The sequence below is a fragment of the Cokeromyces recurvatus genome, assembly GCF_025118155.1.
Source record: "Cokeromyces recurvatus strain NRRL 2243 chromosome Unknown BX663scaffold_35, whole genome shotgun sequence".
Lineage (NCBI taxonomy): Eukaryota > Fungi > Mucoromycota > Mucoromycetes > Mucorales > Mucoraceae > Cokeromyces > Cokeromyces recurvatus.
In genome coordinates this window covers 84,250-98,315 of record NW_026251421.1, presented here as the reverse complement: position 1 = coordinate 98,315, position 14,066 = coordinate 84,250, and the positions used below count along the sequence as shown (strand labels likewise).

Below are 14,066 nucleotides of genomic sequence, written 5' to 3'. Positions count from 1 at the left end.
GTAATGCCTTTGTTTCTAGTGAAAGCCTTGATTATTGTTTTTTTTTTTTTTTTTTTTTTTTTTTTTTTTTTTTTTTGGAAGCCATCGTCTCTTCTCCATTGACATAATTAGTATAATTTTCTCCAAAAAAATTTTGTTCGTATCTGTAATATAAAGAAGAACAAGAAATTAACATGATTATAGTAATATTCATAACAAATTATTATTAAATTGTTTTGTGAAATAATATAAAATAAAATTTCTCTCATCATATGAATCCAGTGATATGTATTAGTCTATCACATTACTTTCTTTTTTATTTTATTTTTTTTTTTATTACTTCTATACAATATGAACATTTTTTTTTATACATTAATTTCCACTACCCAATCCATAATTGTCAATTATCTTATTAACATCACGTAATCTTTGAAGGTTGCCTTGAACTACAACTGTGGCCTTACCAGTACCTCCACTAGTAACACTCACTGCCCCGCGTACAACACGTCCAGCCACACGCTTCAATTCGCTCATTGTTACTTTATCAATATTGGATAACATCTCATCAATTCCTGTCTTTTTACCATGCACCTGGATCTGTCGTCCTAAATCCTCTAATTGTACCATACGGCTTTCAAGATTCATTAATAATGAGCTCTTTAATTGATTCTTTGCTCGACTTAATTCAATTTCAGAAACAGCATCGATGTCGCCACGAGCCACAGTATCTAATTCACGACAAATAACTTCAATTAGAGCATTGATATATTCTGGTGGACAAGAACCAGCAATACCAAAGAGTCCGGAATCGGTATAACAATGATTAAAAGCTTGACAGGACTCAACCCAGTAGTGCTGATTGAGAACATTGGTAAAGAGACGAGAGTACATGCCCTTTCCAGGCCCACCAGCAGAAAACGAACCACCCCCACCTAAAAGGATTTGTAGTGTTGTTAGAGCGTAAATATCAGGATCATCAATCGAAAGTCCCTCAAAGGCAACATAGACATGAGTGAAAGGTGTTTCTGGACCCGTTTCCATAAAACTTGTTCCTCCTGTGTATTTAGCAGGCTGTGTGGCTAATTTAAAAGCACTGGTATCCTTATTTTCTTGGTCATTAAAATTCATTGTTGCGCTATTAAGAAGTGATTTGACAAATGATTTTCCGGACTCTCTTCGTTGTTGAGCTTGTTCTTGTTGTTGTCTGAGTGCTTCTTTATGAGTCATAACTGAATCCAAACTTTGAGTTGATTTAGGGACATCACCAAAGTATTTAACAGCCAAATCAACCACCTGTTCATGTTCAGCACCACAAGCGGCAATAACCATACGTTCAGGTCGATACCACGTTTTTCGATAGTTCTGAATTAATTCAGGTGTCATTGACTTTAAGCTTTCAGGAGGACATAAAAGTGGGTTGCCCAAGGTATTATCTTTATAAGCAACTGTATGCAAAATCTCCGGTAAAATCATTTCTGGTTTGGACCAAATTTCATCAATTTCGTAAAGTGCTGTCTGACGTTGCTCCTCTACCTCACTTATATCAATTATAGGTCTTAAAACAACATCAGAAAAGAGTGATAAAACACGACTGAGATCTTGAGAGAAAATGGCTGATTGGTACATTATTGATTCTCGAGATGAAGAACACATAATATTTCCTCCTAACGATTCTAATTCTGCTACAACTTGATCGGCCGAACGATTAGCCGTACTCTTTAATAAAAAAAAAAATGTCAAACTACAGATTGTTCTTCCTATCAGTATTTTTTTTTTTTTTATGGAATTACCTTAAAGGCTAGTCTGTCCAAAATGTGGCTCATACCCCTTGTTGCAGCAGTTTCATAACGACTACCAGAGTCTACATAAACACCGACTGCGCTAAAATGACCTGGTGTATTTTCTGAAGCAACACGAATACCATTTGGAAGTGTTGTAACTTTACTTAATCCAGTTGAAGCTTTTGAATATTCTTGAATGATAGTTGGAAATCCGTTCACTGAAGCCTTAATGAGTATATATGTATACATGTATATATAAAAAAAAAGTTTTGACTGAGAATCATTCATAGCAAAAAAAAAAAAAAAGCATGTAAAAGTAATTACCTGTGATCTACTGTAAGGAACAGTTGATTCTGAACGTTTAATAAATGAAGATAAAGGGTTTTTAGCTATTCTCCTGATTGTCGAGCTCAATAATCGAGATGTCATTTTATAGGAATTGTAAGTATAAATAAATAATTCAAGTTTAAAATGTATAAAAAAACAATCTCCATGCCCCTTCCTATGATAAAACGGGGAAAAAAAAATTGGCGGGGAAGAAATGATTTGTACAAATTCGGACTGTTGTCTTTGTAATCACGAAAATAGACCATCACTTATTATTACATAATAAAAAGGTTATTCGAGTATGACTAATATATTATTATTACACTTTACAGCATCATACTTGATAACGATAGCAAGAATTCAACAATAGAATTATGAGTGGTATAGTTGATTACATAATCATCTATAGACATACAGATTAAATATATGCATTAATGATGATAAATAGCATTATATCATTGTTATAGCCGGAATAATATTCATTATATTTTTAGTAACAGGGACAGCTTAAACAAGATAACATCCGTCTTCACTTGTCAAAACCAAATTTCTACTCCTAATTCTTTTTTTTTGTATTATTTAAATCTCTAATCAACTAAATATTCTCTTTCTTTATTGTGCTATATAATGAATATTTCACCAAAAGCAAAGCAGCCGTCTTTTGCTGGTAAGTCTATAATTGATATTTGTTCTATCTTTCCATGTCTATGTTACTACGGAATATAATAAAATGGCTAAATCTCGATATTTTTTTTCTATTTTTGACACTCTTTTACCTTTTAATGGTGTCTTGCTATAAAAAAAAAAAGAAAAAAAACAGGCTTGCTATTTAATCAAATTATTAGCTGTTAATAAAGTCTTGTTTGTAGTTTTACTTGATATTCATGATAGTAGAGTAACAAATATAGCACTATTCGATATAATGCTACTTTATTTTTCATTTAAGAAATATAATTAGTTAAGACTCTTGATCAATAATAAGCATTATTATATTTTATAATTTTTTTTTTTTTTTATTATGTTTCAAAAGTAACAATGTGTTTGTCTTTTCTTTTTATTCTTTCCTTTCTTTCTTTTTTATATATACATTTTTAGACCTACAAGTATTAGTTATGGTATATGATTATGATGCAACTTCTATTAATGAGGATGAATCTGGATGCCAATTATTAGATGGGTTTGCAATATTCATACAACTTGTTTTAGCTGCTTTAGCTTTTTTAACACTGATCATAAAACGACAAAAGGAATCACCTCAAAGACCACTATTAACTTGGTAAGATTATGAACTGTTTGATTTGACAAGTATTAAATTGTTATGCAAAAGGTCATTTGATGTTAGCAAACAAGTAATCGGCGGTGCAGTCGTTCATACTTTAAATCTTGTTGCATCCCATATTTTTGGAAAGAATGTAGAAGAAGAATCAAACCCATGTGTATGGTAATACTTTTTACATTTATTTTTTAATTATACTTGAAAGTTTATCTCTCTCTTTCTCTCTCTTTCTTTCTTCTTTAGGTATTTTTTAAATATTTTTGTAGATACAACACTAGGCGTTTTAGTCATTTGGGCAATTTTGTCGATTGTTAAATTCTTTGTTCGATTCTACCGTTTGAAAGGATTTCAGAGTGGAGTTTATGGTGAGCCACCTATTACGAACCAAATGAAAAATTGGACGAAGCAACTTGTAGTGTATATTATGACATTAATAACGATGAAGATAGTTGTTGTCATCTTGTTTAGTATATGTCCTTGGCTTGAAAGTTTTGGTAAATGGGTATTGAGTTGGACTATGGGAAATTATAGGATTCAAGTTGTATTTGTTATGTTGATGTATGTGATATTATTACTATTATTATTATTATTGTACTTATTTTTTTTCCCATTTACTATTTGTAGTTTCCCATTAATTATGAATATTGTACAGTTTTGGATAATAGATACAATTGTTAAACATAAAGTACTTGGATCTATTCGATTAAGTACAGATGAAGAATTATCAGAAGATATGTTAATATCAGACGGAGAATATAATACTGACGATGTGTTCTTTAACGAAAACGGAAGTGAAGAAGGAGATGCTAATTCTATATCAAGTATTAAAATTCATACTACTAATAATAATACTGATACTTTTGAAGAAGAGAATAGTATATATGAATTAAGAACAAGTCATGTGAATCATTCATGTATATAAAAATTGTAATAAATACCCTTTCCTATATAAATACATCCTTTTACTTATTCTATACTAATTCATGACCTAATATAATATTAAGAAAGACATGTCAAGCAAAAGAAAGAAAGAAAGAAAGAAAGAAAAATTAGACGTTTTTTTTTTTCTACAGTCCGTGTATTTTATGATTGATAATACTGCATAAGAGATTTTGTTATACTTTGTATATATTTGAATAAATTAGAATGTAGCACAGTAGTAGTAGTGGTGGTGGTGGTGGTGAATAATAAGTTGAAATGACACTATTACGTAAGGTTAAAATGATTATGTTTTATTAAAGAAAGTGTCTTTTCTTCTTATTATTGTTTAAGTGTTTCCGCTGACAAATCTATCGCCTCTTTAAATATTTCTATCAACAAATCCTCATGTGAAAAAGGAAGAACTTTCCCTGCAAGTATTTATTACCCCGCAAAATTAAAATAAAAATTCTTTTTTTTTTTTTTTTTTAATAACCCATTTTTTTTCTTTTCTTTTTTTTCTTTTTCCATTGTTATTAATCTATATTTCATTTAAAGATGTCCACTATGACAGATGATCCTATTGAACCCGTAGTCATTGAAGTAAAGAATGATACAGCTTCATCTGTAAAGTCTTTCCTTTCTGGTGGTTTTGGCGGTATGGCTTCTGTACTTGTGGGGTAAATAATAACAAGAAGAAATTTCGTCAATCTATAAATATATAAATATCTATATACATACTCTAGAGAAATACTTAACATTCATATTTTAGTCAACCTTTTGATCTTGTAAAAGTACGTCTTCAAACAAGTGAAGGCATATACAAGAATACATTTGATTGCTTCAAACAAATTATTAAAAAAGATGGCATATTGGGTTTGTATCGTGGTATGGCGACTCCTTTTGCTAGTATTACACCTATCTTTGCTGTTAGTTTTTGGGTACGTTGCTTTTATATAATATTATTTTTATTTTATTTTATTCTGGGGAGATATGTTTGTATAAATTATTTCTTTTCATATATATAGTCATACGATCTTGGTAAAAAATTGGCATTTGCATTCAGAACAGACAAAGAGAATAAAAATCCACATTTAAGTTTAGCTGAAATTACGTTTGCTGGTGCATTCTCTGCTGTTCCTACAACTTTATTTATGGCACCTTCAGAGCGTATTAAAGTTTTAATGCAAATTCAGGGACAAGGTGGTGAACAAAAATATAAAGGCCCTATGGATGCAGTTCGTCAATTATATAAGGAAGGTGGTATTCGCTCTATATTTAGAGGTACAGGAGCTACTTTATTACGTGATTCTCCTGGTTCTGCTGCTTACTTTGTAGCTTACGAATTAATCAAGAAGGGACTTACACCTGCTGGTACACGTCCAGAAGATTTAAGCTTTGGAGCTGTTTTATTTGCAGGAGGTAAAAAAAAATAGACAAATAGTATTTTAGAAAGTTTAATATTTATATGCATATATGTAAATTTTAGGTATGGCTGGTGTAGCTATGTGGACTATTGCTATTCCTCCCGATGTTCTTAAATCTCGTTTACAATCAGCACCTGCAGGTACTTATTCAGGTTTAGGTGATTGTCTTAAAAAGACATTGAAGACAGATGGTCCTTCTGCATTATTTAAAGGTCTCGGCCCTGCTATGTTAAGAGCATTCCCTGCTAATGCAGCTACTTTCTTGGGCGTTGAATACTCTATGAGAGCCATGAATATGGTCTTTTAACAATATTTAGAATAAAATAGTAATATCTTAAAAAAAAAAAGTGTGTGGGGAAAAAGGTTATTATTTGTAATCATAATAATTATGGGTATTTCGTGTTACAGACTATTTATGCTGACACAACAATAATCTTTGCTACTTTTAATAAACGTGGAGTAAAAAAAAAAAAAAGAAAAAAGAAAAAAAGAAAAATTATATAAAATTATAGCATATTCTATCGTTTTTTTTTTCTTTTTTCTTTTCTTTTTTCTTTATCATTCAAGAATAAAAAAAATATGTCCCTTTTTAGGAATACTTCAAGATTAACTCCTCATCGTTTCTCCATGGTCAATGTAAGTTTCATCTTTTTTTTAATTCAAACTTGAAAGTAACTCATTTGAATTTAGAAATCGACAACCATGTATTATCGTCGAACCTTGGCAACACTACCCAAGACACCTATTGACCCTAATGCAGCTGGACCTATGTTGAAATATCAAGCCAATTTACCTAAATTGCCTGTTCCTGCTCTTAGCGCTACTTTACAAAAATATCTCAAGACCGTTCGTCCTCTTTTAGATGATACTCAATATAGTCAAACAGAAAAGGCAGTAAAGGAGTTTGAACAGCCTGGAGGTCTTGGTCATGAACTACAAAAGAGATTATTGGCGCGTGCTAATGACCCCACTATTGTCAACTGGATGGAAGATTGGTGGTTAGATAGTGCTTATATGGGTTATCGTGATCCTGTTGTTATCTATGTTAGTTATTTCTTTATGTATAAGGACGATAAGTTACGCAAATTGCCTGCTCAACGTGCTGCTGCTATTGCTACTGCTGCACTTGAATTTAAGAAACAAATTGTAGAGTAAAGTAGATTCATTTATGAAATACAGAATTTTTATTATGACTAATTTATATATATAGTAAGACACTTTCGGTTGAAATGGCAAAGGGTGAACCTATGTGCATGGATTCCTATAAATATATGTTCAATAATTGCCGTATCCCAAAAAAGCCTTCTGATTATGAAGTTAGTTTTGACCCTGCTACTAATAACCATATTGTGGTTATTAGAAAGAATAAATTCTTTGTCATTGATACAATTCATCAAGGTCAACAATTATCAACTGCTGAATTACAGCATCAAATTCAAAATATCATGGATGAAGCAGGTACTTCCAAGTCTTTACCAGTAGGTGTCTTGACTTCAGATAATCGTGATAAATGGACTGAATACAGAGACCGTTTAATTTCCGCTGATCCTGAAAATGCAAAGCTATTGGAAAAAATAGAATCTTCTGATTTTGTTATCTGTCTTGACGACCAATCACCTTTTACCCGTGATGAAGGCTCACGTGCTTGTTGGCATGGCGATGGTCGTAATCGTTTCTTTGATAAGCCTCTTCAATTCATCGTATTTGAAAATGGTAAAGCAGGCTTCATGGGTGAGGTAATCTATATTTTTTTTCTCTAAAAAAAAAAAAAATAACTTGTATACATAATAGCACTCATGTATGGATGGTACAGCCACTTGTCGTTTAAATGAATATGTTTGTGATGGGTAAGAAAGAAAAGGAGAATTTAATCTTTTTTTTTTCTTTTTATTTATCTTTCTCTCGATAGCTTGCATCGTAATACAATTCATCATGGATCAGACGAAATCCGTTCAGACCTTCCTAAACCTCAAGAGCTCAAGTTTCATTTAGATGAATCGGTTAAAAAGGATATTGCTGCTGCAGAATCTAATTTTGATGCATTGATTGCGAAACATGATCTTACTGTTTTAGCCTACCAATCCTATGGTAAAAACCTTATCAAGAAATTCAAATGCTCCCCTGATGGTCTTACACAAATGATTATACAATTGGCTTACTATAAGATGTTTGGTGTATCTCGTCCTACTTATGAATCAGCACAAACACGAAAGTTTCAACATGGACGTACTGAAACAGCACGTACTGTTACGACGGAGTCCATTGCCTTTGTTAAGACGATGGAAGATGTGAATGCTTCATCAGAGGCCAAGCTTGCAAGCTTGAGAGCAGCTCTTAAAGCTCAAGGAAGTTATATGGCCGATGCTGTCAATGGTCATGGCGTTGATCGTCATTTATTTGGATTAAAGAAGAGTTTAAAGTCAGGCGAGGAAACACCTTCCCTTTTTAAGGATCCCGCCTATGCTTACTCTTCTCATTGGTATCTCTCTACTTCCCAATTAACCTCTGAACACTTTGATGGTTATGGTTGGGGACAAGTTGTGAATGATGGTTTTGGTTGTGCTTACATGATTAAAAAGAATGCTCTTCAATTTAATGTTGCAAGTGTAAAAGATTTAGAGGTACATGGTGAAAAGTTTATAAACGGTACACATAGATTTAAACAATGTCTTGAGGATGCTGCAAATGATTTAAGAGATTTGTTAATGACTGAGCTCGAACCTGAAGCCAAATTATAATAGACACACAAACACACACACACAAAAAAAAAAAAAAATGTAGTACATATAGTAATAAAAAAAATAAAAAAAAAAGGATGATGATGATATCATTTTTATTATTAATATTTTTTTATAATGATTTATATATATAGCTAATATTATAAACATGTTCATTGACGTAATAGTAGGCAACACATCTTTGAAGCACAAATGAACAATTTGACAAAAAAGGGAATATAATAAAAAAAAAAAAGAAAAAAAAAGAATGAAAGAAAGAAAGAATGAAAAAAAAAAAAAAGAAATTGCATCATTTTTTTTTCATTATGCAGACAATATGTACCTTTATATGATCTGCTATTGTTATAAAAAAAGATAAATATGTATATATAAAAGTGACTAATCAGTTACATATAATATAGTATATAAATGTGTGTGGGAAGGTTAAAATATAAATTATTACACATAAAAAAAAAATACTGCATAGATATGTATAATACACAATAAAATAAAATAATATGTATGTATGTATGTATGTAATGCTATAAACAAGTAATAATAATAATAATAATAATTGGTATCCAATATTTTTTTTTTATAAAAGTTAGTTTATGATTGATTGTTTTGTTAATTTAGTTAATTGCTTTTCTAATTCCAATACACGATGCTTATGAGTTAACACCTCTTGTTGTAATATTCGAATATGATCTACAGATTTTCGTAAAATAGCACCTTTATTAGGTTTATTATTCGTAACAGATGAGTTACTACTAACTAGCTCTTCAAGCATTGATTCAGGTAACATGGTACCTAATTCTTGAATACGTTCATTTATATTTTCTCTTCTTCTTCTTTCAACTAATAAAAGAAGAAAAAGGAAAGGAGAGGGGGGGAAGAATTCAGAATATAAATAAATATATACATATTTATATCCATGTATATACCTGCATTATGGGATTCCCTTCTACGTCTTTTTTTTTCTGCAAGTAGCTGTTGACTAAAAAAAAAAAAAAAAAAGTTAAAGGTCAATTTTTAGGAGGGGTTTTTTTTTTTTTACAATAGAGATGCATTTACTTTATTTGCATAGATTCATATTCTTCTAAACTATGTGCACCTGTTGTAGAAGTATCAAAGGCTGTTGTATTCTCTTGTTGTTGTTGTTGTTGTTGTTGTTGTTGATAATTCCCCATGTGACTCACCATTAATTCATAACCCATATGAGCAGGCGCTGAAAATGGTTGATGTTGATCCAGTTGGTGACTATGAGGACTAAATGAAGAGGATGCCCTTCTTCCTCCATGATAAATAAGTTGAGGTGATGTTATTGTTGTATTCGTAGTTGTAGGAGAAACAACCATATCTTGTTGTTGAGCGTACAAGTCCATAAAATGAGAAGAGGAAGACGTAAACGATTCACTCTGAAAGAGATCAAAAGAGGAAGGATAATCATCCGAGTGGCGAGTGGTAGATTGTCCTTGTTGAATATTAATTGGCTGTTGTTGCTGTTGTAATGGAAAAAATAATTGCTGTTGTTGTTGTTGTTGTTGTTGTTGTTCAGACATGACTTTCATAAAATGGCTTGTGTTAGTATGAGAAGTTGATAATAATGAATCCATGTCATCAAAATCTTGTAAAAGAGGTGAATGAGTTGTAGGTGATAAGAAGAATTGTTGTGCAAAACAATCAATAGAAGGATCTTCCATTACATATAATGGATCTATTGTTGTTGCCTGATCATTTATTGGCTCTGTTGCTAAAAAATGATACTCTGTAGAGCCTTTTAACTTATTATTATCACAAGAAGAACGAAGTGATAATTTTGTATTTTTCGTCATTAAACTATTATTATTAATAAAAGGAAGGAAAGAAAGAAAGTTATGTAGATGAATGAGTATTTATAAACTTTTTTTTTTCTTAGTCTTGCTAAAGTAGCATGATAATTTATGATTGGATGCTGATATTTAAATAATGTTACTTGTTGCCATATCCTTTTATATTCTATCCAATGAAAATACATTTCATGTTTATTTTTTTTTTAAAAAAAAAAAGAGAGAAAGAGAGAGGGGAAGAAAGAGGAAGGAACATATGATGAGTCAAATGAATTAAAGAACAATATTATCCCGCAGTAAAATGATGAAAGTTTGCATAAGTTACTAAATAAAGAACCCTATATATAAACAATGTAGAAATGGTCTGTGCTTTTCTACTTATTTTTACTCTCCCCCCCTTTTTTTTTTATCAAATAGAATACTACGTTGTTGTTATGCTCGAAAATAATAATAACTGAGATCGGAGAATAAAACTATACCGTTACTATCGTTACCATGGAGATTTTTTTTATTTATCTATTTTTTTTTTTTTTTTTTTTTTTTTTTTTTTTTTTTTACTTTAGCCGCATTTTAATAATAGTACAATGAGTACAATAACCAACAGAACCAAATCAATAGATTTAAAGGTAATTTAATTATTATGAGCCAAATAATTTTTTTTCTTATAAACATATATATTTGTTTGTTGATTTAGAAATTATACATTGGTAATCTTGATGAGACAGTTAATGAGTAAGTCTTGAAGTTGTAATACATCATAACGAATTTTATCATCTAACATTTCAAGATACATAATTATGCAATTATTTAAACCTTTTGGAAAAATTACTTCTATTGAAGTCATGGTCCATTGGATGGGAGTTAAAAAAGGATTGTCGAGAGGTTATGGATTTTTAGAATTTGATACAAAAGAGGTACCCATTCTGAAAAAAATAAAATAAAGACTACATGATACTAAATTATTATCATTCTAAATTAATACTAGCAAGCATTAAATGCAAAGAATGCCTTACATGGAAAATTGTTAAAAGGAAGACCTTTAGTCGTCTCATTTGCTTATGTAAAAAAAAACGACTCTAATGTTATAAAAAAAAAATTTTTTTTATATAACTAATTTATTTGTACATGTAGACTTTAGATGAAAATAAGCAAAGTAACAGCAATTATAATAGTAATAGTAGACGTAATCAATCATTAAATAGTGGTAAAAAGCCTACAACCCCCATTTCGTTAATAAAAGGACAATCATTAAAGAATTCTTCGTAAGTGAAATAAGCAAATGTATGATATACATTTTATCTTTGATTAACTTTTATCATTATTAGGACGGATGCTAAAATCAAAGCAATAGAAAGGAAATTAGAAGCATTAAAAAAACAAAAAGTAACAGCATCTCCATCTACATCTCCATCCACATCCTCTGCAGCAACATCTCCTTTAAGGTCAATAAAAAGTTATCAACAACAATCAAATCGTTTTAAACCATATTAAATCAAATAAAAAATACAAGCATTTTACATATATATTTCTAGACCTCTTTTTTTTTTCTCTCAACTCTTTCCTTCTTCCCCCAAGTAGACATGACTAAAATAATAAGAATAAGAAAGACTTATTGTAAAACATAGTATTTGGTTATAAGAATAGATAAAATGAAACCATATCTATTTGTAAGAATAGAGCCATTTTATTATAATAGTAATATTGTTCGAATTTAAGCAGTATACATGTTTGATAAGCTAAAGAGTAATACAATGACATAACATAAATGCTGCTCTTTTATTATTATTGATAAATGAGTTGATCATATCTTTAACTGCTTTAAAATGATAACAGATAACAATGACGTATATAATAGAAACAGTAAGTAGAACGCGTTTATGTAGAGTGACTGAGACAGTAAGTGAAAAAAAAAATCACTAGTAGATCACCAACAACTATATTCAAAACATGACATCTGGTGTCAACCAAAGGAGTTATCAAATAAAGAAAGACAGACAGACTGACAACGGCGTTCATTTATGTTGCCTTGTGGAAAACACTTTAAGAGTTTTTATAAAGAAGGCCGTTAACTGTTTAAAAAATGTTTTTACTAACAATCATGGGGTAGGCTTTTTTATAAAAAAAAATATAATTGTATATGTATATGAATATCAAGTTTTAATAATAGCTCTGTAAAAAATAGTATGATACAGTAAGGATAAAGATAATATTAGAGACTAAATCTGTAAGGCTTTGATACACTTTTGTATTGTCTAAATGTAAAATCCCTTATTAAGAAAAAAAAAACAACGACAGCAGTATAAGAATAATTCAATGTCTTTAATAAGTTGTATTGCAATAGTAGTCATATTATGATTGAATCGTATTATACAATTAGTTTGAGAATAGATATGTATTACATATCAAAGTTCCTTTAGGGAGTCTGTGAACAAGCATTTTCATTTACTTTTGCTAATATGAAACATTCATTCATTCTATAGTTGATAAGAATAAAAGGGAATGTTGTCATTATATATCAGTTAAATGTTGTCAATAAGGTAATCATTTAACATAGCAAGGAGAGAATATAGAAACTTAAAAATGCATTTCAATTTTTTAGTTGTGATGAGAAAAGATAAACAAAGAAGATATGAGTCACGCTTACTAAATATGTTCAGTGTTGTCAAAGAATATGATAGGTTTCTATTTAATATGAACACATGAATTGATTTGATCTTGACAAAATCGTCACTTGACTAGGCCTATAATAATTCATTCATTGCTAAGAGTAGATAATGAATTCCTGATATTATATCTGTAGAAATCATTTGTCTCATTATTTCATTGTATAAATGTATAAAATAATAAAAAAAAAAAAACGTTGAATAAAGACAAAAAAAGACAGATATTTTGTTCATTTCACAAAAATGGAATGATGAATACACATAAATTGGCTTATTATTATTATTATTACTTTTCCTTCTTGAGCAATTATTAGAAAGCACCATGTTAAAAGTAATGAGACATGAATGTAAATATACACAATTGCCCGAACTCTAATTATCTTCCATTACTGCAACAATGTAGTACAGTAGCAATAGTCAACAAACAATGAAATTAATGACTGACAACAACAATAATAATTATTGTTCTATTTAATAGGTGCATTTATTATTAATAATATTCAGGCACATTCTCCCCTTTATGTGTGTATAATAATAAATGAATGCTGTATTTTATCTTACTCTATCCTTCCCTTCCCATCCCTTTTTGAGTGATGAATAGCAAAAAAAAAAAAAAAAAAAAAGGTTTCAGTTTAATAAATGTCAGTTGACTAAAATACAATATGCCAAGACAAAATTTACCTGTAACGTAACAACAAAACAAGTGACATAATATCATCATAGAAAGCAAGACATTATATATTTGTATATGAGGGTGTGGGGGGGGGAAGCAACGTAAACTAGAAACATTACCTAATTAATAACATTTCATTGGAGTAGTTATGGTAATCATTTGAAGGAGAACTCAGACCTGTTGTAGTATCATCGTCATAACTACTACTACTTCTTCTCATTAGCAACCGAAGGAATTATTACTATTAGAATAACACAAATAGATATAAAGAATTGACATTTTATACATATTATTAAATATAATATTAATTATTTAAACGATTTCTAATTGGTTTATATACATATTGTTTGTTATATAATAAAAAAAGAAAGAAAGAAGGAAGGAAAGAAAGAAAGAAAGAAAGAAAGAAATCTTTTAATGTCTTCTTCTTGTTGTTGTATAATAGGTAGGATATGTTTTTTTTTTTAAATAATAAA

General features: G+C 30.0%; 6 protein-coding genes across 6 annotated transcripts; 4 read left to right on the top strand and 2 right to left on the bottom strand.

Moving 5' to 3' along the window:
- Nucleotides 1–265: 265 nt before the first annotated feature.
- On the bottom strand, nucleotides 266–2,288 carry BX663DRAFT_538284 (Metalloenzyme, LuxS/M16 peptidase-like protein). Its single transcript, XM_051530683.1, has 3 exons — nucleotides 2,085–2,288; nucleotides 1,770–1,985; nucleotides 266–1,695 (listed from the first exon to the last, which is right to left on the bottom strand). Exons 1-3 carry the CDS (start codon nucleotides 2,187–2,189, stop codon nucleotides 352–354), a joined length of 1,665 nt encoding a protein of 554 aa, XP_051378874.1. The 5' UTR covers nucleotides 2,190–2,288; the 3' UTR covers nucleotides 266–351.
- An 807-nt stretch (nucleotides 2,289–3,095) lies between these two features.
- BX663DRAFT_523164 (vacuolar membrane protein-domain-containing protein) lies at nucleotides 3,096–4,309 on the top strand. Its single transcript, XM_051529483.1, has 4 exons — nucleotides 3,096–3,363; nucleotides 3,415–3,528; nucleotides 3,607–3,921; nucleotides 3,988–4,309. Exons 1-4 carry the CDS (start codon nucleotides 3,200–3,202, stop codon nucleotides 4,283–4,285), a joined length of 891 nt encoding a protein of 296 aa, XP_051378873.1. The 5' UTR covers nucleotides 3,096–3,199; the 3' UTR covers nucleotides 4,286–4,309.
- A 471-nt stretch (nucleotides 4,310–4,780) lies between these two features.
- On the top strand, nucleotides 4,781–6,165 carry BX663DRAFT_523161 (mitochondrial carrier domain-containing protein). The gene is made up of 4 exons (XM_051529482.1): nucleotides 4,781–4,961; nucleotides 5,054–5,222; nucleotides 5,310–5,703; nucleotides 5,771–6,165. Exons 1-4 carry the CDS (start codon nucleotides 4,840–4,842, stop codon nucleotides 6,013–6,015), a joined length of 930 nt encoding a protein of 309 aa, XP_051378872.1. The 5' UTR covers nucleotides 4,781–4,839; the 3' UTR covers nucleotides 6,016–6,165.
- Nucleotides 6,166–6,220: 55 nt separating this feature from the next.
- On the top strand, nucleotides 6,221–8,724 carry BX663DRAFT_538282 (acyltransferase ChoActase/COT/CPT). The gene is made up of 5 exons (XM_051530682.1): nucleotides 6,221–6,344; nucleotides 6,399–6,859; nucleotides 6,919–7,444; nucleotides 7,500–7,555; nucleotides 7,618–8,724. Exons 1-5 carry the CDS (start codon nucleotides 6,288–6,290, stop codon nucleotides 8,444–8,446), a joined length of 1,929 nt encoding a protein of 642 aa, XP_051378871.1. The 5' UTR covers nucleotides 6,221–6,287; the 3' UTR covers nucleotides 8,447–8,724.
- A 305-nt stretch (nucleotides 8,725–9,029) lies between these two features.
- Nucleotides 9,030–10,128, bottom strand: BX663DRAFT_489658 (uncharacterized protein; the record flags this gene model as incomplete). Its single annotated transcript, XM_051524911.1, has 3 exons — nucleotides 9,030–9,235; nucleotides 9,370–9,422; nucleotides 9,500–10,128. 3 exons carry the CDS (start codon nucleotides 10,126–10,128, stop codon nucleotides 9,030–9,032), a joined length of 888 nt encoding a protein of 295 aa, XP_051378870.1.
- A 697-nt stretch (nucleotides 10,129–10,825) lies between these two features.
- Nucleotides 10,826–11,777, top strand: BX663DRAFT_523143 (uncharacterized protein). The gene is made up of 6 exons (XM_051529481.1): nucleotides 10,826–10,880; nucleotides 10,949–10,986; nucleotides 11,042–11,168; nucleotides 11,240–11,314; nucleotides 11,386–11,516; nucleotides 11,580–11,777. Exons 1-6 carry the CDS (start codon nucleotides 10,839–10,841, stop codon nucleotides 11,743–11,745), a joined length of 579 nt encoding a protein of 192 aa, XP_051378869.1. The 5' UTR covers nucleotides 10,826–10,838; the 3' UTR covers nucleotides 11,746–11,777.
- The last annotated feature ends 2,289 nt before the right edge of the window (nucleotides 11,778–14,066 follow it).